The sequence below is a fragment of the Cololabis saira genome, chromosome 3, assembly GCF_033807715.1.
Source record: "Cololabis saira isolate AMF1-May2022 chromosome 3, fColSai1.1, whole genome shotgun sequence".
NCBI classification, from domain to species: domain Eukaryota; kingdom Metazoa; phylum Chordata; class Actinopteri; order Beloniformes; family Belonidae; genus Cololabis; species Cololabis saira.
The window spans coordinates 45,036,946-45,064,683 of NC_084589.1; the positions used below are offsets into that span (position 1 = coordinate 45,036,946).

At 41.0% G+C, this 27,738-nt stretch overlaps 1 protein-coding gene across 1 annotated transcript; it reads right to left on the reverse strand.

Annotated features, from left to right (window-relative positions):
- Nucleotides 1-4,195: 4,195 nt before the first annotated feature.
- On the reverse strand, nucleotides 4,196-20,861 carry LOC133440401 (zinc finger protein 501-like). The gene is made up of 3 exons (XM_061717661.1): nucleotides 20,758-20,861; nucleotides 19,871-20,156; nucleotides 4,196-6,157 (listed from the first exon to the last, which is right to left on the reverse strand). The coding sequence occupies exons 2-3, from the start codon at nucleotides 20,048-20,050 to the stop codon at nucleotides 4,859-4,861; spliced, it is 1,479 nt and encodes a 492-aa protein (XP_061573645.1). The 5' UTR covers nucleotides 20,051-20,156; nucleotides 20,758-20,861; the 3' UTR covers nucleotides 4,196-4,858.
- Nucleotides 20,862-27,738: the final 6,877 nt, after the last annotated feature.

Consider the following 27,738-nt stretch of genomic DNA (forward strand, 5'->3'; position numbering starts at 1 on the left):
GTCTCCATTTTCTCTCAATTTGGATGAAGCGACGACAGCCAGCAACAAAAAGGTCGTGACCTTCCTAGTGAGTTACTTCTCACAGGAGCAGCAGGAAGTTGTTGTTGAACACCTGGACACCGTGGAGCTGAAGAGAACCACGTCTCAATCATTGTTTGATGCTCTGGGTGATGTATTTGAGCGTATGAACATTCCATGGAGGAACCTAGTGTCTGTCTTAATGGATTCCTGTAGTGTCATGCGTGGATGGAAGAATGGCTTGGAGGCGAAGATCAGAGAGAAGATTCCACATCTCCTGAACATCGATGGCGACAGCTGTCACCACATCCACAACTGTGCCAAAGAATTCTGTAAGCCGTTTGGGATGTGGTTAGAAGTTTTCTTCAATGATCTTCACACCGATTTTAAATGGACACCAGAGTTTAAAGATTGTCTACGAGAGATCGCTGCGATGTTCAACCAGACCTTCACCGCTCCAGAGAGATTCATCCCTCACAGGTGGCTAAGCACATATGACGTTGCTCTGAGCACAGCCCGACTTCTCAAACCAATGCAGGTACTTACATTTTAAAATATATAATCTCTTTCTACGAAAGATAAACTTTTTCCAGAATTAGTCTCAAATCTTTTTGCATACAAGTCGATAGGTTCATGGTTGTAATTTGTTGCATTCTATTTTGTGAAAGTTTGCAGTTATACTTGAAAACTCATTTTCTGTGAAATACTGTGGCCGAAGAGCAGCATGATACATGATTATTCCCTGAGCATTACCTTTTTTCTGTTGATGTGGTTTGATATAGAAATATGGCACTATTCTTTTCAGGTCTTCTACTACAGCTTCTTGAAGCCTGACGACAAGGAGCTGTATGAGGAACCCATGGAGGCCATACTGAACCACAATGAAATATGCCCAATTGACAGGAACAGGATTCAGGAGATACAAAGGCGCCTAGCTTCCAAAACAGGCATGACAGAAAAGGGAAACAACAGAAAGAAAAGAATAGTGAACTGTCTTTTCTTCAAGCAGAAGAAAACTGTCCTTCAGCTGAATTTGTACTTGTCAGTTCTTCCCCTTCTGAAGGAGTACGTCATGGTATTTCAGACGCAAAGCCCCATGATACACAAGTTGCATGACCGTCAGGAAGCAGTCTTCAGAAAGTTCCTCGCATGTTATGTCCGCCCTGAGAAGTTTGCTTTATTGCATGGCAGAGAACTGAAAGAGATGGATATCTCAACTGACAAGGGACAGTTCCTGCCAACGAACAAAGTCTTCGTGAATGAAACCATCCGCACCATCGTGAGAGCATCCTCTGATGTCATCAGCGAAGAATTTCTTCACCAGATGGCAACAGCATACAAAATGTGTGGCAAGAAGATGCAGGAGAAGTTGCCTCTCCACAACAAAGTGCTCCGTACTTTCTCTGCAACAGATCCTGAGTGTTGTCCTTCAACTGCTGTGGTTACATGCCTGAAGCACCTCTGCAGCTGCTTGAAGGATGTGAGCCCATCGCAGTATGAGGCAGCATGTCAGCAGTGCCACCATTTTGTTGCTGATAAAGATCTGCCACCATTCGCTGCTGATGATCGAGCTGACATATGGTGGGGCTTGGTTACAAAAAAATACCCTGACTTAGGACACTTTGTTCTGGCAGCCTACACCTGTTTCCGTGGCCCCCAGGTGGAGAGCTCGTTCAGCTCTATGAAAGGCATCATGAACGAGAGGACAGGGCAAATGAACGTTAAAACCCTTAGCGCGTACCAGACTGGGAGGTACGGACTGAAGGCACACAAGGCCAGTGCCATAAGCATGTTTGGGCGAAAAAACATCCTCCATGAGCCCATTCCAGTCCAACTGTGCAGGAACATCAGAAGTGCAGCAGCTGCCTACAGAGCAGAGAAGGAGGAGAAAAGACAGACATCACAGGCTCAAACCACCATCTTGCTGACTAAAGCCAAGGCGAGGGAACTAAGAGAGAAAGCCATGAAAACTGCAAGAAAAAAGCATGCTAAAAAACGCTTGGCAGAATCAGAACGCAGTCGTCATTCTCCTGCCAAAAGACCCAAATTGTAGATTCGTTAGGGGCGGAGGGGGTGGGATGGGTTATTTGAGTTGTAGAGGAACATGAAGTAATGTGGACTGTGAGCTGGTGAAGAGCGCAAGGGATTTGGCTTGAAATTTAGTTTTTTTTCTGCCTGGGGTGGAATGGGGGTGAGTTTCATTTCATTTCAAGATTTATTCCTGCATGAACGAATTACCCATGATGATGGATGCGTGTTATTATGTTATCAAAATACATCATTCTTTGCAAAAATTCAGATTTTTTGTGTGTATTCTTGCATTGATAAAAGATGTGATTATGGAGCTTTGAGACCACCAGAATGCACCATTTTGAGTCTATTTTTCAAAATTTTTTCGGGGGGGCATTCCCCCGGACTCCCCTAGAGGGTTCAGGCGCGTTGCGCCCTTACTCGTCCACGTCGAGAATTTTCCTCTTTTTTTATGACAAGCCATTCTGATGCCTGTATTTTAGATGGATTAATTATTGTATTGTTTATAATTCTGGAATATTACACTCTCCGTATGTAGAAAGAGCAGCAGTGCCCCCTGGTGGTGAGTTATAAAAGCTCAACATAAACCCAAGAGTGAACAATCTATCGTAATAATAATAATAATAATAATAATAATAATAATAAAAACACAAAAAACACAAAAAAAGACTTCAGTGCATCAACAAGAGGAAAGTTGTCAGTGACGCAGATTATTGGTACAGCGTGATCAGTACAACCAGCATTTAGCTCAGAAAACAATGTCGAGAGAGAAATGTCATCAAATGAAGTTGAAAAGTGGAGATGCACTTTTGTCCTTTATCCTCAACTTCCTCAATCACGTCATTTTGATCCAGATTGTTATTTCACTGGTCTTGGCTTCATCAAATGACACATCCAGGGACAGAAGCCGTGCATAGGTGTTCATCCTGTCCAGGTGTTGGAAGGTGAAGTGAAGCCGAAGCCATCGCTTCATCCACTGATCTGTTGGCACGGTAGGAAAACTGATAGGAATCCACTGTGTCAGGAACCATGGAGTTGATGTGGGTTAAAAAAAGATGATCTGCTCTGTTGGTCTCTGGAGAAGGTTTACTGAAAATGGTTTCTCCATGAATAAGCACTAAAAAAAGATTACTGGGAACAGGTATTGCGGTTGGTTCATTCCTCAATCTGTGCGAGGCACGGCTACAATGTAAAGTAGTGTACAAAGTTCGCTACACTAATTTGAGGCTTTCTCGAATTTATCCAAATGCACCTGACTCCTGTAACAGGTGCAAACAATCCCCAGCTGACCATTCTCATATGTTCTGGTCCTGTCCCAGGCTTGCCACATTCTGGTCGGAAATCTTTAAAACTCTTAGCACAGCATATAACACAACCATCTCTCCTGATCCGCTCTTAGCTTTGTTTGGGGCCCCCCTACAGCCTTTGACTTCTAGAGTCTTAAAGAATGTCCTTGCCTTCACCACCCTGTTAGCCAGACACCTTATACTCCTTAAATGGAAACACTCTCACCCTCCATCTCATAGTAGGTGGGTGGAAGAAATTCTACTGGTCATGAGCCTTGAGAAGCTTAGGTTTGCCCTCAAAGGTTCCTTAGATTCATTTGAGAGGACCTGGAGACCTCTGCTAGGTCATTTTGAGTCTTTGACATCTCTAGGTTGATGTGCTGACTAAGCCCCCCCTCCCCTCATTTTTAATTTTTTATTTGTTGTTTGTTTGTTTGTTTGTTTGCTGGTTTTTTGTTTTCCTCTTTATACTTGGTTGTTTTGTTGTCGATGGGTTTGTTGTGAGTGCGGTTGTGGGGATGGGAATGTGGGAGGGATAAAGAAAAGTGGGGAAAAAAGGAAGGAGGGAAGTATTTCCTGTTATATTGCTGTATTACCGTTCTGTCGTGAAACTACTTCCAATAAAAAGAATCTTAAAAAAAAAAAAAAAAAAACTGAGTTCAATGACATCACCCACGAGTCTTTATGTCAAACCATTCAAAAATTATGACAGAAAGTAGGAACTATCAAATATGGACCTATCGTCGCCACCTTAACGCTTTTGACTAAGAAAAGTAATGCGCATCGTCGCACAGACGCACATTATGATGTATAACACACCTGGGGGCACGTTACATTTCGGGCGAAAAAGCGGCTGAAGAAATGGCATAAATTTCGCCAAAACTACACAATTAATTAACAATGGCCGACTTCCTGTTCGGTTTCGGCCATGGCGCCAAGAGACTTTTCTTTAAGTTGCGACATGATACAGGTGTGTACCGATTTTCGTGCATATACGTCAAACCGTATTGTGGGGCTTGAGGCACGAAGTTTTCTAGGGGGCGCTGTTGAGCCATTAGGCCACACCCATTCATGCAAACCATGAAATATCACATTTTTCGCCAGGCCTGGCTTGCATTCAAAATTTGGTGACTTTTGTGGTACGTTTAGGGGGGCAAAAAGGCCCTCATTTCGTTGGAACCAAATAACTTTATTTCTCTCTATATCTCCATTAACAATGACAAAACTGGTGAAAAAATGTATTTTATAATATACAAATAGTACAAAAAAGTTACTAATTTGCCAAGAGAAGCAGAACCATTTTTAAAAAGCTAACATAAAACTGAACTTATTAGAATTATACCTTCAGATTTCTTTCTCTCAGAATAACAGATTAAACACATTTCTATCACTGTTTTTTTTCTAACATGTCTGTGCCATTTTAATGAACACTTCTAGAAAAAGCTGCCACAAACTCATACACACATTTTATCCAATATGAATACAATTGTGACTTCTTAAACTAAAAAGCTGCCCCACACTGATCACATGTACGGCTTCTCTCCGTTGTGAACACGTTGGTGATTCGTTAAAGCCCCTGATTGAGTAAAAGCTGCCCCACACTGATCACATCTGTACGGCTTCTCTCCAGTGTGAACACGTTGGTGATTCGTTAAAGCCCCTGATTGAGTAAAAGCTGCCCCACACTGATCACACCTGTACGGCTTCTTCCCACTGTGAACAAGTTGGTGACTTCTTAAATGACCCGATTCAGTAAAAGCTGCCCCACACTGATCACATCTGTACGGCTTCTCCCCACTGTGAACACGTTGGTGACTTCTTAAATTACCCAATTGAGTAAAAGCTGCCCCACACTGATCACATCTGTACAGCTTCTCTCCACTGTGAACACGTTGGTGACGTCTTAAGTTACCCGATGCAGTAAAAGCTGCCCCACACTGATCACATCTGTACGGCTTGTCTCCAGTGTGAATACGTTGGTGACTTCTTAAATTACCTGATGTGGTAAAAGCTGCCCCACACTGATCACATCTGTACGGCTTCTCTCCACTGTGAACACGTTGGTGCCTCGTTAAAGCACCCGATTCAATAAAAGCTGCCCCACACTGATCGCATCTGTACAGCTTCTCTCCAGTGTGAACACGTTGGTGACGTCTTAAATGACCTGATGTGGTAAAAGCTACCCCACACTGATCACATCTGTACGGCTTCTCTCCAGTGTGAACACGTTGGTGACTTCTTAAAGCACCCGATTCAGTAAAAGCTGCCCCACACTGATCACATCTGTAAGGCTTCTCTCCACTGTGAATGCGTTGGTGACTTCTTAAATGACCCGATTCAGTAAAAGCTGCCCCACACTGATCACATCTGTACGGCTTCTCTCCACTGTGAACACGTTGGTGACTTCTTAAAGTACCCAATTTAGTAAAAGCTGCCCCACACTGATCACATTTGTACGGCTTCTCTCCAGTGTGAATACGTTGGTGATTTCTTAAAGTACCTGATGTGCTAAAAGCTGCCCCACACTGATCACATCTGTATGGCTTCTCTCCAGTGTGAATACGTTGGTGACTTCTTAAAGTACCTGATTCAGTAAAAGCTGCCCCACATTGATCACATTTGTACGGCTTCTTTCCAGTGTGAATACGTTGGTGACCTCTTAAATGACCCGATTTAGTAAAAGCTGCCCCACACTGATCACATTTGTACGGCTTCTCTCCAGTGTGAATCCTCTTATGGCTCTTCAAGGATGATGAAGTGGTGAGGACTTTCTCACACTGATCACAGGGGTAACCTGTGGGCTTCTCTTTGCCTTTACGTTTCTGTAAAGAAAGAAAGAGACTTAGATCCTGTTGTCGGTTGACCTGTCAAAAGTTTATTCAGTTGTATTTAATAGCTTTCTATCATGGTGATTGCAGTGAAACAAAGAATCATTTTCTAGGGGTCATATTAACCATGTCCTGTAACAACTATTTCTTTACAGACAAAAACATTCAAATAAAAAAATCTCGGAAGGTCAGAACAAAAAGCAAGTGGTGAAAGCTGCTGAAACAAAAACCCTTAGAACACATTCATCAACTGTTTACCGAAGCCACTTGAGATGACCGATCTCAAACTCTCATTAGAAATGTTGTCTTTAAAACAGTTTTGACGGGGACATGGTGGCGCAGCTGGTAGTGCAGCCGTCTCACAGCAAGAAGGTCCTGGGTTCGATTCCCGCCGGGGACGCTGTGGGCGCTGAAGTGCGTGTTAGTTCCCCCATGACTTCAGCACCCACACCCTGGGTTGGGTTGGCGAAAGGGGCTTTCTGTGTGGAGTTTGCATGTTCTCCCTGTGTTCCCTTGGTGGCTAATGTGAGCTACCCTCACAAAAACACACAGTCCTGGGCTACACATGCCCCCTCTGGCCAGCCGGTCAATTTTATGTCAATTTTAATAAACATTTTAGAAAAAAACTATGCATTTTAAATAGGGCTGCAACTAACGACTATTTTAATAGTCAACTAGTCATCATCATTAGTCGATTAATCGGATAATTAGTAATTTTTTCTTAAATTTAGTATGAGGTTGCTTTAATTATGTGGCAAATGATAATAAACACGAGAAAGATGGGTACTTCAATGAAAAATAGATATTTTATTCAATTTTGCTGCTGTTCATACAAAAAGTAAATAAAAGGCCAAGGGCAGGCACAGTAATCAGGCAGTATAGACATAAATCCATAAATAAATAAACCTCTGTCCATTATTTTTCATTTTTTAAGGACAGGCAATTGTATTATATAAAAAATAAATGATCAAATAAAACGTCTCTAATTTTTTCTCCATCAAGTGGGTGAAATGGGTTCTGGATGGCAGGACGTTCTCTGGGTTGAACAGGTGCATCATTTGTTGAAACCATGGGGTTGAAACCCGTCAGCATCAACCATGGAGAGCTGCTCATATCACAGATCAGCTGTATGGGCTCAAATTAATGAAGTATTTTGTATCTGTAAATAAACTTTGTACTTGTAGAAATATTTTGTGCGTGTGCAAAAAATATTTGTACTTGCAAAAAATATTTGTACTTCTAGATACAAAGCTACAAAGTTTTTTTTACAAAGCTACAAACTTTTTTTGTGGCAAGACTGGGCTGCAAACTAATACAAGTAAATTGACTTATTTTCATAAAGCACCTTTCTACAAAGAAATTTACGTTTTACGTCTCATTTATTCATTCACACACGCACTAATATACTTGGGAAACAGTTAGGCACCAAATATAATATATTTAATTTTCTCAGATGGCAAAAATAAGAACTTTATTGATCCCACATAGGAGTAATTCATGTTATATCAGCTATAGAGAACAAGGTAGTGCCGAAAAACAATATATATCCCCCCTCACAAAAATAGAGACATATTTTTTTATCAACAAAACAAATTTAAAAAAATTAAAATAACAAAATAACATATTTGAACCATTTTTCAGACAATAAAATAACAATAACAACCAAATGTAATGTAATGTATAAAAATGTAAAATATGCTTTGTTAATGAGAGAATATGTTTCTCTATTTTTCTTATTTTTGTGAGGGGGGAATATATATTGTTTTTCGGCATAACATGAATTACTCCTATGTGGGATCAATAAAGTTCTTATTTTTGCCGTCTGAGAAAATTAAATATATTATATTTGGTGCCTAACTGTTTCCCAAGTATATTAGTGCGTGTGTGAATGAATAAATAAGACGTGGTTGTGACGGAAATAACTTGGAGGGACAAAATGCACGGCCAAACGGAAATATGAAGGTAAACACAGGAGGTTTTTAACAGAGTGGGAGAGTTTAATATATATATATATATATATATATATACACACACACACACACACACATATATATACACACATACATACATACACATTTACATAGTCCCATATTTGTATGACTGGAGGGAGAGAGTACCGTCACTTATTTTTTCCCACTTAAAGCACTGCTTCAAACGCTCGTACATTATCAACGTGCTCCCGTGATAAGCAAGGTCTGCTTTGCAAACCTTGCAAGTAATCTTTTTATTCGCCATATCCAGGCTAAAACGCTCCCAAACTTTTGAAGTTTTGTTACCCGCAGCTGCGCTGAGACGCAAGAAAAAAAAAAAAAGCTGCGCTGAGACTCTGAGTGTTGCGCGGTTCTCCGCAGAGATTGTATGTGATGAAGTGAAGTGAGATGCCTCACTCCATTGGAAAAAAAAACGTCTGGTGACAATTTTGATTATCGATTTTTGTCGACAACGTCGGCGAATCGTTGCAGCCCTAATTATGATCGGAACCCAAGCCATTTCACGGCCCGGTAGGAACAGCTCTGCGGCCCGGTACCGGTCCGGGGGTTGGGAATCACGGCTCTAGTGTATCTCTCCTTTGCCTTGAACAGGCTGTGTGCTGCAAAATGTGCTGCAATTCGGTCCCGAATTTCCCGCGCTGGGCTGCGGATGTGACGTCACATGACGCTGCATGCACGTTCTCCCCGTTCTCCCGTGCCGGCTTCACTGTTGGCTGCAGTACCCCCAACAGCCATCGTGGTGAAGGGTGGCGCTAGAGAGTCTAATTTCTTAAAAGGAGCCTCAAGCTCCTTTGAATTCATTGGGCATTAAAATTATGAAATTAAATTTATAAAATTGAAAGTTTAAAGCCCAAATAGCTCACAGATGACCATAAAAAAAATTCATTGGGAGTTATGCGAATGTGTGAGTAATAATAAAGAAATTCTTTCACTCAGTTATTTGAAAACACTAGTGTGGAGAAATCTTGTAGTTGTTAATGAACAGGATCAGTGTAGGTTTTTTTTATTAAATACAAACTTATCTGAGTGCATTACTTTTTTTTTGCCAAGGTGTTTTTTTGTAATATCACACTGTGTCCTCTGACAGGACATAGTGTAGGAGATGCTTTTTTCAGCCCTTCTTTCCTCATTCAATATTTATCTTGATTAGTCATAACAGTGGTGTTGGCAAGTTGTATATAAGATGAACCCAAGAGACAAAATCGTCACCCAGAACAAATTTCTCCAAGACTTTTAAAAGGTACTCCTAGTCAACTTGGTCAAAAGCTTTTTCGGCATTGAGACAAATAAAAGTTTGCTTTGATGATGTGGGGAATTTATGACATTAAATTCATGACTCCTTACAATGAAAAACAAAAACCTGTTGGGGATGAAACCCATCTGATCTGTGTGGATAATAGTAGCTATGCATTTGTTGAGCCTAGTTGCTAATATTTGAAGCGGAAACAGCAGTGGATGATTTGGAAAATGACGTTAACTCATCCTTTGAATACCTGAATGGAATTATGTCAAGGAAGACCAGGATAAAGCGCATCCTAAGGAGAAATGCAGAAGATAATGAGAGCACAATCTCAACCATTTCCCGACACTCAAACAATGAGGTGAGAAGACAAGCAGTCAAGTTGCCTAAACTAGTCATTGAGAAGTTTTCCGGAGATGTCAGCAAGTGGCAATGTTTCTGGAGCCAGTTTGAGACGGCTGTTGACAGTAATGTAAGCCTAACAAAGTCTGTTAAATGTACATGTTTTAAATGTGTATATATATGGCACAGCAGCTGTAGTTATGGGACTTGTCTATATCAGACGAAAATTATTTAGAAAAATTATGACAACGCAAAAAAAAAAGCTTTTCCAGACAATTTGGTCGTAAAGATCTGATCATAAATGCACATATGAATAAATTGTTAAATGTGAGCAGTTAAGAAATAAATTTAACTTTTATTTATTTATATAGCACTTTTCATGCAGGTTAAGTGCAACACAAAGTGCTTTACATTAAAAAGTGAAAAGGGGGCACATCCAGGTCACGAATGGAGTAGACGTAAAGCGCCTTCGCTCCCGCAACATTTCTTTTCAATCTAATATTTAAGACAGTCTTTTCTCTTACAACATGGCATTTGTCGTGCCTGTTCATTTTTAATCACTTTTACTAAGACTCAGTGACCAAATGGCATCTAAGTCCGACCAGGAGGGAGGGGAAAAAAAGACGATGAGTCAGCGGCAGTTAGCATGGCGGCTATGACCAAGCTACTTGAAGAGCACAGAATAGCCCTCTCCGCTGAGATTAAAATCGGCCTTGGCATCCCTCGAAACCAAACTAGACAGTGTTCAAACATCCATCGCTGACCACGGACACCGACTGACTTCTCTGGAAGACAACGCGAACGAAGTCAGCGACCGTTTAGAGGCGGTGGAAGCTAGATGCAATGCTCTGGAACAGGGGTTTTCAATTCCGGTTCTCGGGCCTCCCTGCATGTTTTAGATGTTGCCTTGCATCAACACACCTGATTCTAATTAATGGTCCTCATTAGTTTGTCATCAAGGTCTGTACAACTCTGTTGATGACACAGCTCCTTGTATCATGGTGTGCTGAAAGCAGGGTAGCATCTAAAACAAGCAGGGCAGGGGGGCCTGAGGACAGGAATTGAAAACCCTTGCTCTGGAGGATTGCGTCAGCAAGCTAAAAGCTAAGACCATTGATCTGGAATCCCGCAGCCAACGTAACAACATACGGATAGCGGGAGTGCTGGAGTCTGCAGAGGGCACACAGCCCACTACCTTCTTCTCTAATCTCCTGCTCGAAATACTCGGCGATGAGGTTCTGAGTTCGCCCCCGGAGCTGGACCGAGCCCACAGAGCCCTGACCGCTAAGCTGCCCAGGCGTAGGCCAAGACTGGTTATTGCACGGATTCACAACTACAGGGTTAAGGAAAAGATCATCCAAGAAGCTCGCAAGAACTATCCTACCAGGGGAACCCGGTGGCGATCTTTGAGGACTACTGCCCTGAGATTATGGAACAGCGCACAGTTTATCGGGAGGTGATGTTCACACTCTACCAGCGGGGACCCAAGCCATCGCTGCTGTACCCAGCGATGCTGAGAATCACGACCAAAGACGGTGGGAGCAAATACCTTGCTTCGGTGAAGGATGCCAAGGACTTTTTGGCGTTACTAAACTGAAGCAAACATAATGTACGGTAATTATGGGAGGCGCGTTAAACGTTCTCTTTGATGTGTAGCATCTGTGTTTTAGCCACGAGCTACGGCAGCTTTATAGCAGCGTTGCTGTGCAACGTATTATACGTGAGGCCTGGAGCTGTCGGTACACTACGCCATGTTCCACGTTTTATTTTCTTGGCTTCTGAAACTTTGAGGTGAATTAGTGACTTCGTAGCCATGTTCTTTGCCTTTCTATATGCTACCGTGCAATGTTTACAGGTCAAAGGGTGCGGGATGTGACGCTCCAGTTACAATGTTAAATTTTACATTTTTTCTTCTTCTTTATATTATTTATTTATTTATTTTTTTAATTTAGTTATTTTCTAAATTGTCCATACCTTTCTTCTTGATATATATTTTTTTATTATTATTTCAGAAACTCTCAATTCAGAGGGAGGAGATAATACCCAGAGAAGTATATGTATGGGAAAGTAATCAGGAAGAGTTTGCGATTGCAGTTTGAATTGGCTGCAAATGGGGACGTGTTGAGGTGTTTTTTTGTTGTTTTTTGTAGGTTTTGAGGGGTTATGGGAGGGGATGGCGATGTACATATTTTCTAACTGCAGGCACACATTTAAGATTATCTGTTTCTTTTCTTTTTCTAAATGGCAATGGCTAGACAGGCTAATATACTGAGCTGGAATGTCAAGGATCTGAACAATATTGTTAAGAGGAAGAAAGTGCTCACTCATCTTAAACAACTAAAGGCAGATATTGTTGTTTTTTTTTACAGGAAACCCACTTACGGTCTTCCGAGCATTCTAAATCTCTATCTGGGTGGGCGGGGCGGTGTTTTCATTCTACCTTATATCAAGAGACGTACCGTTCGAACCTACCCATATCACAGCCGATGGCAATGGCAGGTTTGTAATTGTATCAGAGAAACTTTTTGATACAAATGTTGTCATGGCTAACATTTATGCTCCAAATGTGGATGATGTTGCCTTTTTTGAACGGGTATTCTCTTTAACTGTTGGTTCAACCCAGAATTAGATTGCTCTTCTACCAAACCAGCCACGAGGAGTAAGGCCCTGTCCCAATACTCTCACTACCCCTCGTTTTCATCCCTACCCCTAAATTTTGCGCGTTCCCGTGAGGGTAATGGTGTCCCAATTCCTCTTTCCACCTAGGTGTAGTGACGAAAAGTAGTGTAGTTGCTATGAATCTCTCCCTACGGACGTAGGGATTTCCGATCCTCACTAGTTTTCTAGGGACAGAAAAATTTCCCAGAATGCTTTTCGTCGTCATTTGCGGACTGAATCCAAAAAAAAACAAAAACATGGCGGACATTTCTTATTTTTTAGTGAATAAAAATCAATATTTTGAGTTAGTTTCTGCATAAAAATGCGTTTTGATTACATTTCTAGCGAGAAATATATATTTTACTTTCATAATATTCACTCAGTGAATGTACATAATTACTAGTTTGCCCGTTTGCCGAAGATCACGCCAGAATAAAGACTGATTTATGGTTCCGCGTTACACCAACGCATTCTGCGTCGATGTTACGCGGCGACGCGTGGTAAAGTGGTTCATAGAGCCCATATGTCAAAGTCCAAAATAGCCAGCATGTACCTGGACATCACCCCCACCTGTGATGAATGGAAATTTGACGACAAAACTCTTTTTCACATGTACTGGCTGTGCCCTTGCCTCGTTTTTTGGAATGAAGTTTTCCACGCACTCTCAAAAATTCGGAAGCATAAACTAGTTCCAAACCCTATGACTGCTTTGTTCGGTCCTTCTAGCAATGACGATCCCCGGATGACTTCTACTGAGCATCATATGATCTCTTTCTCCTTTAGTCAAGTCCATTACGTTTGGATTTTAACTTTCGCTGGATTCTTTTGGAGAGTTGTAAAACTATACATTTTTGAAAACTGTAATGTATAAGCAATCAGAAAAACAATGTTTCCATTTGCACAGGTGTCTGCATGGGGGCCATCTTGGATTTTTCAAAACGGTGTCCAAAAAAACTAAATTTTGTAATTTCTCAGCTTCTGAATAAGTTAGAACACTGATTTTAACTGCTAAACCTACATTTTCAGGGCCACTGAATCCAATGGTGGTAGTTTTAATGTTCTCAGACATTTTGTTACTACACTAATTTCTTTGCCCTGGTGATATAAAGTATTTACAAGTACTGTAGATGCATGTCTGACAAGCCCACCATACAAAACATCTCTGCTGGAATATGCAAAAACTGGTGCAGTTTACATGTCCATCATTTTGCTTTACATGTCCAAGCTTGCCTGTGCAAAGCTCACTACTACAGTGTACCCAGTATACAGGAGCAGTGCCACATAGTGAATGTATTGAGTGTCAACAAGTGTTCAATCAGTGTTGTCAATTTAGTGACTTAGTCGCTAGATTTAACAACTGTTGGCTGTCAGTCATGGAAACCCCTTTACAGCTGATGGTGACAAGCTGTACAACATTATCACCCATGCCTACATTCCAGATGAGTATGTACCACAGATTTTGAATGCAGATGTCACTGGCCAGAAGCTGTATGAAGACTATGTGGCAGAGAGGATCAATGGAGGTGTCAGTGTCTGGGCCCCAGTGAAGAAGGAGAACAACAAGATGTTCCTGTCTGGGAATAAGAATACAACAGTTAAGCTCCGAGACAAGACTGTAGATCTGAAGGAGACCAAGGACCTATATGGGAGGCTGATGGTACTTGCCAGGTCAAACAGAGACATCAACCAGAAAGAGGCCATTGGGAACTATGAATTCACTCTAACACCAAGGGCACTCTTTGCTCCTGATGGAACAGTCCTGCCATGCCATGATAAGTCAAAGTTAATCCATCTCCTGGATAAGCTGGCAAGAACAGACAAGCCTGAGAAAGACTCTCAGCAGTCTCAGAATGCCACCAGCAAAGATGCAAGGGACATGGGAATCACAAACTCCATATCTAATGATCCCCCAAGCCGGAAGATTGCACTTGTGGATGGGATGGTACTTGTGAAGACGCTGACCAAAAAAACAGTGACTTTAGTAACAGTCAAGGATCTGAGTGGCTATTTCAATGACCGCCTGATGTCTCTAACACGAGATTATGATGAGATCATTCTCGTGTTTGACACCTACAGAGAAAACTCTCTGAAGAGTGCTACCAGAGACATACCTAGACAAGGCAAAGCTCCTGTCCAGTACCAAGTCAGAGATGACACCAACATCAAGCACATCCCAATGAGCAGGTTCCTCTCTCATGAGAGAACAAAGGCGGACTTGACCAGCTACCTTGCTGCCAAAATCCTAGAGTACAACATGGGATCCACCAAGCTGATCATCACATCTGCTTCTGGGCACACAAGGAGCAACAAAGACCTGCTCTTTGAAGACAACAACCACGAAGAAGCAGACACACTGCTGATCCACCAGGCAGTGCTGGCGTCACAGCGAAACCCACCTGATGCACAGCTGGTGTTCTTCTCACCAGACACAGATGTCTTGGTGCTGGTCATAGCAAACTATGATGTCCTGTGTTGTGCAAATTGAACCACTGTGGAGTGCTCTAAGTCCAGAAAGAGCAAAGGCTTTGCCTGCCTTCCATGCCTTCACAGGGGCTGACAACACTGGGAGGTTCTCTCGCATAGGCAAGACAACATGGTTCCAGGTGTACCTCAAAGCTGATGAGGATGTCATCAATGCTCTGCAGATGCTTCTGGAGGAAGCATACGTGACAGAGGGAATGCTTTCAACACTGGCTACCTTTGTATGTACAGCCTACACACCCAAGGGCATCAGCATCAAGACAATCCCTGACCTACGTTGGCATCTCTTCTGCAAGCACATGGCAGAAGGTGACAAGCTCCCTCCAACAATCGGAGCTCTGAAACAGCACATCTTGAGAGTCCATATCCAAACCGGGTGTGAGGACAGGCAGCCATCGCTCAGCAGGTTCCACAGTTGGATCCTCTGGAAAATGGGTACTTCAAAGACTCAGATGGTCAGCTAAAACCTACCACCACAGAGGGTCCTTCCAGCTCCAAAAGCCATTGTTGAGATGGTGAGATGTCAGTGCAAATCAGACTGTTCCTCTGCTAGGTGCTCTTGCAGAACAAAGAACTTAGCCTGTACAGATCTCTGTCAGTGTGGCAGCCACTGCCAGAATGATGAAGACTCTCAAGACATCACGTACGAAAGTGACAATGATGATGATGACGATGAGGTGTCGAGACTGTCAAAAGGGCATGTTCCTTCCTATGTGTGACGTTCCATTACACTGACCATGTGCGCATGTCTGTAAAACAATCAATAAAAGAAAAAATCTGTATCAAAATCCATTTTGTTAAGACCTATCCAATGTATGTTGTTGCCATTGGATTCCTTGTCCCTGAAAATGTAGGTTTAGAAGTTACTATCAATGTTCTAGCTTATTCAGAAGTTGAGAAATGTCAAAATGTAGGTTTTTTGGACGCCATTTTGAAAAATCCAATATGGCCACCATACAGACACCTGTGCAAATGGAAACATTGGTTTTCTGATTGCTTATACAATATACTTTTCAAAAATATATAGTTTTCCAACTCTCCAAAAAAATCCAGCAAAAATACATAGTGAACTTGACTACTTGCTTCTGGCCAGGCTGGCCATTCTGCTTAGATGGAAAGGGACGGCCTCGCCCATACACACTCAGTGGCTCAGAGACATTATGCACCGTCTTACTGTAGAGAAAATAAGATTTTCAATTAGAGGCTCAGAGGGTACATTTTATAAGACCTGGCAACCCTTTTTAACTTATTTCCACGATTCTCATACAACTTATGGCGCCTTTATACTAGTACCTACTCAGCGTGACTCGACTCGCTTCCACTCGCCTCGTCCTCGTTTCTTTTTAGACACCCAGATGAGAAGTAAGCGGGCTGGAGTGAAGCTACTGTGACGTATTTGATTGGACCTGAAGCAGGCGTTTCAGGTCCATACGGGCCAGAACAAACAGACTCAGGGACAGCTTCTTTCCCAAAGCTGAGAACATTCTGAACTCATAAGCTACTGCATACTGCGCTATATTCTTTCATCCATTCATGTGCAATATTCTTTCACTCATTTATGTGCAATATTTTTCCATTCATTCATTTTCATAGTGTATATATATTTATATTGTCTGTTTCTTATTTTGTTTTTAAATAGCCTTTTACATGTGTGCACTTTTATGGAGCTGCTGCTTAATTTAATTATATTATTATAACGACAATAAAGGCTTTCTATTCTATTCTATGTTTTAATGTGTAGGTGGCTTTTGTGTGGGGGGGTATGTGTGCTGTGTGGGTATTAAAATGCATCAGTAACATCAGCAGCAGCAGCAGCAGCAACAGCAACAGACCTCTAAACATCAAAGTAGGAACTTATTTAGTTTCATTTTTAAAGTTAAGATTGAATCACTCTTCCATTTAAAATATATAATTGGATCTTATTTGATCCCAGGGCGACATGTGGGTGATGTCTTGCCAAAAACGCTGCAGCGCCAGTTCTGACTCAGACCAGGAAGAGAAAACACATTAGGCCCATTTTAAAATCCTTACACTGGCTACCTGTTAGATTTCATGTTGATTTTAAAGTTCCTTTATTAGTTTATAAAGCGCTACATGGGCTTGCACCAGAGTACAGGGCTTGAAATTAGCAGTCGCCACTCGCCATTTGCGACCTAGATTTTGCTGTGGCGAGACATATTTTTGGCTGTCTCGCCACTTGGCGACCTAGAAAAATTATACCACTCCAATCCAGAGGGTGGCGGTAATGCTCATTTTCGTTGGTTGCCAAGCGCCGCTAACGGGTCAGAAGAAGAAAAGTAAACGAGGGAACATAACAACTACAAAACTAAGAAGAAAGAAGCTAAACTAAAGCTAAAGAAGAAGCTAAAGAAAACTAAACTGAACAAAGAAACGACATGTGGAGATATATATCAGGGTGCCAGCCACTACCCAAAAAGACAAATGTGTGTGAGGTGAGGAGGGAGGAGGAGGAGGAGGGGGGAACAGCGCTGAAGGCGAAATGGCGCCTCGGGCTCCCCCGCCGAAATCTAACGTTAAACCCGTGAGGAAGTTTAACCCTAATTGGTACTACAATGAGGCTGGTGGGAAAAGACAGTGACTCGGTTACAATGATGGAGTCATGTTTTGTAACGTTTGCCGCTCGCACGCCCGGGATCAGAAGAGTCGAGCAAGTGCATTCGTCGTTGGCTGCAAATCAATGAAAGTTGAAAGTATAGTTTCACATGAAAATTCCACCTGCCACCGAGATTGCGTGGCAGTTTTTAAGGCGCAATCGGTGCCGCTGGAAAATACGCCCACACTACAAGCACTGACTAAGCTTTCGGATGTCAACAGAAAGAAAATGCACTTACTTTTTAACAATGCACACGCCATCGCGAAGCAAGCTCGACCCTTCACAGATTATGTGTGGATGTGCAGGTAAATTACTTTGTTTACGTTATCTTACTACATCTCAACAGCACACATTTACCTACTTTTAATTCAATAATTAGCACTAATTTGTATTCTGCTAACTATAATGCTATTCTAAAGTCGATTTGTTTGAATGTTTTTCTTGCTTGTTTTGACAGTTTGGATGAGAAAAAGGGACTTGATGTGGGGAAGACTTACAGGAACAACAAGGCCTGTAGTCTTTTTGATCAACCGAAGACACAACGGGCCATGTCCAGATGTTCTCAGCCTGATTGACCTGATCCTGACCATTCCTGCTTCTTCTGCAGACTGTGAGAGAGGCTTCAGCACAATGAAGCAGGTTTGCATACTCACTATCATTTTTGTGAGGGCCCAAAAAAGAAAGTGTGCCTGTAGTATCCACTCACTTCCATGTCCATTTTCTTTATGTTTTGAATACAGGTCAAAACAGATTGGAGATGTACCCTAGAACCTTCCTCACTGTCAGATCTAATGATGATCCAGCTGAACTCACCAGAGATTGAGGTCTACGAGCCCTCAGCAGCCATTGAACTATGGCACACAGACAGCACCCGCAGAAGAAGGCCAGAGTTCATGGAAGGAGGGAAGAGAAAGGACCAGTGCTTTAGAGATGAACTGTATGAGGACTCTGAAGAGGAGTCTGGACTAGGCTGCAGCAGCAGAAGGCCTGATGTCATGGTAGGAGAGGTAGAACTGCCTGACACTGAGCCTGAGGACGACTGAACAGTGACTCGGCCTTTAGAGAGACACACCTCAGGCCTTTAGACACACACACACACACACACACACACACACACACACACACACACACACACACACACACACACACACACACACACACACACACACACACACACACACACACACACACACACACACACACACACACACACACACACACACACACACACACACTATTGTCTAATGGAATGTATTTAATAAATAGTTTGTATATTTGAATCTAATGTACTTCATGCGTCTTCTTACTGCTGCATAGGGATTTATACTGTTCTTCCAGAATAGTTGAAAGGTCCTTTTACACAGCACATTTGATTGAGAAGAACGGGATGACTGTTATATGGTACTACTATGACTGCTATATAAGTAGTGATGACGAAATACTCTAGTGAAGCAACTTTTTGGTTTTGGCGAGTAAAAAATCTGTTTGGCGAGTAACTTTTTTGACCTACTAGCCACTTGGCTAGTAGGTCAAAAAGTTAATTTCAAGCCCTGCCAGAGTATATTTCAGAGATGTTTTTATTCTATGAACCAGGAAGGAACTCAGATCCTCTGGCTCTTCCTTTTTAGCTGTTCCACAGAGTAGAACTAAAACATTTGGTGATGCTGCTTTTAGTCACTATGCTCCAAAACTGTGGAACAGCCTGCCGGAGGATCTGAGAGGAGCTGGAAATGTGGACATTTTTAAACGTAGACTAAAAACTCATCTCTTTGGTCTGGCTTTTTATGTAGCATCAAATTTTATAATTTTATTCTCTTTAACATTTTTTTAAGAGGCATTTGTTTTATTTATTTATCTATTTCTTGTAATGTTTTTATTATTATTATTATATTTTATTGTTGTGGACTGATTATTTTTTTAGCCTTAATTCTTGAACTTTTATCATTATTTCATTTTAATAAACTATATGAATAGCCTACTTTATTATTACAGACTCAAAAGGTTCCATATAAAATACATAATAAAAATGACAGGTCACACATTAAAATACATGCAAACATCTGTTCCAATGTTTCCATAGTCCAGATGTGAACCTTGTATCACTCCGTCTGATGTTAGTGAGTGCAGTTAATAAGTATGTCATGACATATTGTAAGTCAGTGTGCATTGGTCTCCCAGTTTTTATTTTTATGCTTATTTTTCAGTCAAAATGTTAAGCACTTTGTATTTCATGTACCTGGATGAAAGGTGTTATACAAATAAAATGTCATTGATTGATTGAATGAGCAAACGGTCTCCATGCGTCTCTACGATTCTGGTTCGGTTCGTCAGCAGGAAACAGACGGACCGAGAACGAGCGGGTTCTGGACTTGAACACTGACCTGCAGACCAGCAGCTTTAGTCCTGCTGGATGAGGAGACCTGGTCCTGGTTCTGGTCCTGGTCCTGGTTCTGGTCCGTCTCCTGGTCCTGGTCCTGGTCCTGGTTCTGTTCCATCTCCTGGTCCTGGTTCTGGTTCTGTTCCATCTCCTGGTCCTGGTCCTGGTCCTGGTTCTGTTCCATCTCCTGGTCCTGGTTCTGGTTCTGGTCCTGGTCCTGGTCCTGGTCCTGGTTCTGGTTCTGGTCCCGGTCTACTCCAAACACGTGGCCTCCACTCGAGCGTTGCCTGCTGGAAAATGTGGGATTTTATTTTATTTATTTAAAGGTTTAGTTATCAGGGACAATGCACATTAATAATACATTTAAACAAATGTTAAATATGCCAGAATTAGCCAAAAGGGGTATTTTGCATCTGCTGTCCCTGGACTGGTGTAAAATAGTCAACTTAAAAGAAAAATTATTAAGATATAATCAATAAAACATTTCCAAATAAGAAGGCTACATCAGAATAAAGATTAATAAGAGACTAAGCTAAAATAAATACATACACAGGTTAACATAAGCTCAACAACAGACAATTGCTACAAACGAAAACAGAAACAACATGAAGCTATTATTAGTTTTTTAGTAGGTAGGTAGTTTTATATAGTAGTAGGATTAAAGTAAGCAGAGACATAAAATCATCGTAAACCGTCAAAACCAAAATGACAAGTCCATCGGTGTAACAGCGGGTAAAGCCTAATTTATGGTTCCGCGTTAAAACGACGCAGAGTATACGCCGTAGGGCACGGCGCAGCCTACGGCGTAGGGTACGCGGCGACGCGCACCGTACACGTAGGCTCTGCGTTGGTGTAACGCGAAACCATAAATCAGCCTTAACAGGCACTCACGGCTCGGTTTCGTCGTTAAATCTTCTCTCGGACTTCCAGACAAACTGAAGCGTCTCGTCGTCTTCTTCTTCTTGTTCTCTGTTTTCTTCTTCTTCTTCTTCTTCTTCTTCAATGGTGTTTATTGGCGGTTGGTAAACCAACTTGAAGGTGAATTACCGCCACCTACTGGACTGGAGTGTGGAACAGTAGACTAGCAGACAAAATAATAATAAAAAACAAATAAGAAAAGTACGGAGCCCCTCTGGTGACATTTGAAAAAAATAAAATAATGCGTGGCCACGCATTAATAACTCGTGGCCACGATATAATAATGCGTGGCCACGAGATAATCAATGCGTGGCCACGAGATAATCAATGCGTGGCCACGATATAATAATGCGTGGCCACGATATAATTAATGCGTGGCCACGAGTTATTAATGCGTGGCCACGCATTATGTATCTCGTGCCCACGCATTATTTTACTCGTGGATGGCATTATACTGTCTGGACTTCGTGGATGCAACTTCCTTGGTAGGATGGTTATTCATTAATTCATTCATTATTCATTAATAACGATAATTATAGTCTATTTATATTAAAGAGCAAGAGTATTGTCATGGCGAGTGTAGTAATAACATTATATGATAGTATAACGCTCAATGAAAAATAGGCTGCACAGAGCATAGGCTATGTGACATTATATAAGAATAATGGCAACAGGTTTTTCATAGTAATATCTCATATGCTAACATATGAGCAGTTATGGTGGTCAGTTTCAGTCAAAAGACAATAGTATTTTGTGTTTTCTTACGTTTTTTATGCACCAGCATTAGTAGCAAGGATCCAGCAGAGGGCGCATTGCTTTGAGCAACAATAAAGGACACCCTCATTCAATTCATTAGCCTGACCGATTGAATGAAGTTGTCTTATTCCGTCTTTCATTGAAAAAAAACCTGTTTCAGGTAGGCTACAAGCCCCTCATAACAATAGTTAAAATGTAGGTGTGTTAGGTTAATGTGAACGTGCTCATTATTTATTGCTGGCATAACATTAAGGAGAGTGCTACCAAATTAAAATTAAATTAGCCTACTAGTTTAACTGTGCATTTTAAATATTATGCTTAATGTTTTAATGTATACTGTACAGTGATGTATGTGGTTACCCCTGTCATTTAGTCAATACATGACCCAAAGGAAGTTTATTTCAGAGTGTTATCACAGACACATAATCTAGAATGTTAATAGCTGGATCTTGGCTAATAGTCAATCACCTATATTTTGACCTGACCACATTGTGATTCCTTCATGTTTATATCAAATTTTATGATTTTTTAAAATTATTACAGAATAGTGTTTCTGTCTTATAATCTGCAAATTTGAATCTGAATTTTGATGTTTCTAAAGGCTACATATGGAGAGAGAGGAAGATGCCCTCCTGCAGTTTCTGCGGGGTCGTGGAATTCAAGAAGAAATCATTATAAAACTAAAAAATGACAAGGTGAGCTATTCATCCCCCAAATATTGAAACTATACAAGCCAAAATGTCATGCAATAGAATTGTCATCGGAAAATTATATATATAGGCCTATTATTACATTATGAACTTTTATCACATTTCAATTATCACATTATGAGCCATTATTACAGTTTGAGCTGTTATTACACTATGAATGGCTACAGTTCCTCATTTCATGGTTAACAGTTTCAGAGTTTCAATTTCACAGCTATCTAGAACTAGTCATTTTACAGCTAAGACAGGTAACAAAGAGATAGATTTTTTGCTTTGGATCGCTGTGATTGAATTTTTCATACTTTGTGCACGTTATAATACGTTTTTCTATTTCTTTAATAAAACCCTTAAACTTATTTTTTCATCTCAGTGGATATTTTGTTTGTACAGCATGTCAGACAAGAAGCAACACCCTAGACTCAGCTTCTCAGCGGCTGCATTGTTTTTTTTTTTGATAATCGCTACATTCTGCTTTCTTCCAAGTTCTCTTTAATATAAAACAAAAATATTGGTGTCTCTTTTGCAGATTGATTCTTCAGTAATTCCACTGATGTCCGAAGTGGATCTGTCAAAGTACATTCCACTTCATGGAGACAGATTGGCAGCTGTTGCCTTCTGTCGCAACCATCATCATGCAGATCCAGGAACATCCAGGAGAGATCATCTGCTTGAGAGAATACGGGCAAAGGTCTGTGTTCCAGATAGCAGGGCTGTTAAAAGAGTGCAGCTATCAGATAAATTCAAAGGAAATAAAAATGCCAAAAAAAAGGACAGGAGGCTGGAAATTGGATGGATGAACTTCAGTGAAAAAGAAAATGAATTCAGACAGGTACGAGCTGTAAAGGGAGGTGGAACCAGGCATGTCTCTATTGACAGACACACTACAGTTCGAGAGGTCCAAAAAATGGCAGAATCACTCTTTTTCCCAGATGGGGCCTCCAAGTCACTGAAGCTGGAGAATCATATGTGTTTCATGTGTGACTTTTCACAAAAGGAGATTGACCAAGACTGCACAGTGGAGGACCTGTATGAGAAAAACAAAGTAAAAATACTGAGATTGTACCTCTACACCAAATACGCCAAGACACATGCTCAAGACAACTCTGCTGATACTCCCCCAGCAACAACTTCAGAAGTGACAGAAAATGTTGCTCAGGAAGACATCCAAGTTCAGGATGTACATGTTGACTTATCTATAGATCTACTAGATCAAGCTGATGTCATTCTATTAGATGAAGAGATGTTTCATGTGGAACAAAGAAGAGACCTTGGAACTTCAGAAATGAGACTGGAGTCTACTATTATGAGACAAGAAGACACCAGTGCATATGGAACAAATATTATTCCTGACGCCCAAGCTGTAGAGATGCAGTTTAACAATTCCAGTGATCAGGAAGTGATAGTTGGAGCATCAGCTGGTGATCCTTTTAATCTGGATGACACTTTGCCTTGGGAGGAATCAAAACCAACGGTCATTATTGCCGTGCAAAGGGGTAACTGCCTTGCCGACCTCTTGACAGCATTTATTGATCCAGATATGTTGAACAAAACTGTACAGATCCGAAGAAAACTTCCCAATGGGCAAATGGAACAGGGGGAAGGCTCAGGTGTTCTACGTGACTGCCTCTCAGAATTCTGGGGAGAATTCTACAGCAAATGCACATTAGGTACTGAAGTGAAGACGCCGTACCTTCGGCATGAATATCAACTCCAGGAATGGCAGGCAGTTGCAAGAATCCTTGTGATGGGTTGGACAACCGTCAGGTATTTTCCACTGCTTCTCCCTCTTCCATTTTTGGAAGAAATTCTCTATGGTAGAAGTTACAGCAGTTTGACCGAAAGCTTCTTGCAATATGTCTCAAAAGAAGAGAGGAAAATTATTGAGTCTGCACTGGAATCATTCGAGTCTGTTGACAAAGATGACCTGAATGATGTGCTGGATGCACATGACTGCCACTACCTTGCCTCTGAAGACACAATTGCTGGATTAATATCCCAGTTGGCACACAAAACCCTAATCCAGACACCAATGTTCGTTATTGAATGCTGGAAGCCCATCCTGAAAACTTTATCAGACACGTTGTATCCACAGTTGCTTGTTGAGATAGTGGAGGAACGTGTACCAACACCAAAACGAGTGAAGGAACTTCTAAAATTCCCAGAACAGATGACTTCTCTTCAGAACACTGTGGCAAGACATTTGAAGAGGTACATAGGAGAATCAGACAACACCACTTTGAAAGCATTCCTCCGCTTCTGCACAGGGGCAGATATCCTGTTTGGACACCCCATCAGTGTTCAATTCATAGAGATGTCTACGTTCCAGTGTCGACCTCAGGCACATACATGTGGGTGCTATTTGATGTTACCAACCAACTACCAAAACTACCCAGATCTCCGTAATGACTTTGATCTTGTGCTAAGAAGCTCCATCTGGGTTATGGACATAATCTAGTTAAAGAAAGCAAACAAAGGCAGATTAAATTGTGCAAACACTGTTATTGTTAGGATATTTATGGAGCTATTATTGTTGCAATATTATTCGCAAATGTGTATCTCAATCTGTGTGTGTGTAATCAGATCTGTGTTTGCATGTTCAGATCTGTGAGTACGTATTCAGATCTGTGTGTGTGTAAAAAAATCTGTGTCTGCATTCAGATTTGCAAGTGAAGACAAATCGGCAAATGCGTGCAAAGATCTGTGAATGCGTACACAGATCTGTAAGTGTACATAAATCTGTAAATGTGTAAACAGATCTGTAAATGTCTGTCATCACTTACAACTCAGGCAGGAGCTCTCGATTGGCTGTGTTTTTACATGTGACTTTTGCAACACTTCTGCCGAGCCAGATCTGTGATCCTTAAATGTGTAGAAACACATCTGTGTAGAAACACATCTGTGATCCACAGATCTGCCACATTTACAGATCTGTTTACACATTTACAGATTTATGTACACTTACAGATCTGTGTACGCATTCACAGATCTTTGCACGCATTTGCCGATTTGTCTTCGCTTGCAAATCTGAATACAGACACAGAGAGTTTTTTACACACACAAGGATCTGAATACGTACTCACAGATCTGAACACACACACACACACACAGATCTGAACACACACACACACACAGATCTGATTACACACACAAAGATTGAGATACACATTTGCAAATAATATTGCAACAATAATGGCTTCACAGTTATTAAGGTTATAAGATATCCAGTTTCAGAAATTGTGTTGCATTGTTTGAATGGTGATCTGCCATTTTGGAGGATTCCACAAAATTTCCAACTACCCTTAAAATTTTTGAAATAATCAATATGGAAAATGCTGACATACGTATATTTATTAGTTAGCCTAGTTAGTAATGTTCACTTCTTTAAGCAACAAGTGCACTTTAATTCTGAGTCTGAAAACTAATTTGCAAGTCTATCAGTTCACTCTTGACCTACTTAAGATAAGCACTGCATTTTCATATCGGTGTTACAATTTTTCAAAGTTCATCCTTTACTGTCTGTACTCTTTTACTGTACCTTTTACTGGTCCAGGATGCAAATTTTGCATTGTTGTAAACAGTTACCTATGTTTGTAGTTGTTAATAATCATAATAATGATAATAAAGCGCAAGCAACAATGCAAATACTTTGAATGAAATGTTTATTCAAGATTTTCCACTTTGGGTCATACAAAGCATTAATAAAAACACAATTTGGTGGAAAACAATGAAACAACTTATGCAGTTTGCTCGGCTACTCAGTTAAAGAGAAGGGAGCGCAGAGCTTCAAGAATTGTTAAGTAAAACTCTTGAGCTTGTGATGTGTTTTGGGGAAAAATAAGATTACTTTCTGACATGATCATGTTACACATGTCAAAGATATCTTCATCACATGAGACAGCTGAGAGGAATTTGCATGCGTCTTTGCAGACATCAAGTTCATCATGTGGAAGAATTAAGTCCTCAGAACCCCAGAGTTGAGGCACAGTGAACATCACGTCAGGAATCCCACTGGGTACTTTGTCATTCCTTGTTGGCCGAATGCGGTGGCTGTTCCAGACTGCCTTGATGTCGTCTAACTCTTCCTACCAGACCAAGATGACACAAGAAAGAAGAAAATTCATATTTGTTGAGAAATTAATATAAGCTTCATACTTCAGGTAATGTTTTACAGTTCATAGGCTTAATACTGAGTATCACATCACATCACGGAGGTCTGCACTCTCTGAGTGCTTTTCTAGTTTGAATTTGTATCCCTTAATGCCTTCAAGAAAATATCTTTTGAAATGAGAATTCATTTAAACCTGGGATCTGAAACTCTTGTTACTGCTCTAAATAATTGTCTATACTTGACCATTTAACCTACTGCTTTATCTGAAATTAATAAAAGGGCTATGCCATCTGTGGTGCTGAAACGCTTAATGATGCATGCCACAGTTTAGTCAAAAGCCAATATCACCACAATATTGTGGTAGGTATGTATTTGCAAACACAATATACTACTAATGAACAAAATACCTACATATAATTTTCACAATTGTCAGCTACACGTGCAATAGGCTAAATGCAACAAAATAGCAAATTATGTACCTGCGACAAGTTCAGGTTTGATATCGTTACCAATTAATTGTTTGGAGTCACTAAACACTAGGGCCTGATCTGATAAAGGATGTGTGTGTGTGTGTGTGTGTGTGTGCGTGCGTGCGTGCGTGCGTGCGTGCGTGCGTGTGTGTGTCTGTAAAAACGTATGCAAACGACATTATGTGTTTGCAAATGTGCAAGCAGACGAACAGCGCACTGGAACTTTCATTTCAACTGCAAAATAGTAGGCTACGTGCTGTCCATTTAGTTAAAAAAAGGTCTCTAATGTAAACAAGTGTAATGCTTTCTTGGAATAATGCCTTTTAGTTGACTTTGTCAGCGAATCTGTACTGTCATGAAACTGTACCTGATCCTATGCAATTCTTCTAATAAATTCTTCATCTTTAATCAATCAATCAATTTGCTCAACGAATATATGGCGCTGTAACCCCAGAGCGCAAAATACAACAAGAGAAGATGCAAAGAGAGGACACAGGACAGGTGTGGAATAGATTTTACCAGTGTACCATATAGCTTATAATATAATAAGGGACTACTTTATGTTGTAGTAACATGTTGATACAGGTGGTATTTCACGCGCATTGATCTATATCTGTTGTTGTTAAGTTACCATGGCAACGATTAAAGAAGTAAGAAACTAGTTACCTTTCTCTGGTGTTTTATTAACAATATACACATATACAACAACTAACAACATTGACATGGCACAAGAGGTTTTGAGTGAGCCTACTGCTCATTAATTTGTTGACAGAAATACATTATCGGCTATCGCTGTTTCAGTACCATGGACAGCGCTATCCTTAGCGTAGCCTACTGCAGTGCGACTGGGGGTTAGTTTATCGCAATGTGCAGCTCTCTACAGTGCTGAAACACAGAGCGAAATGGCGCAAGA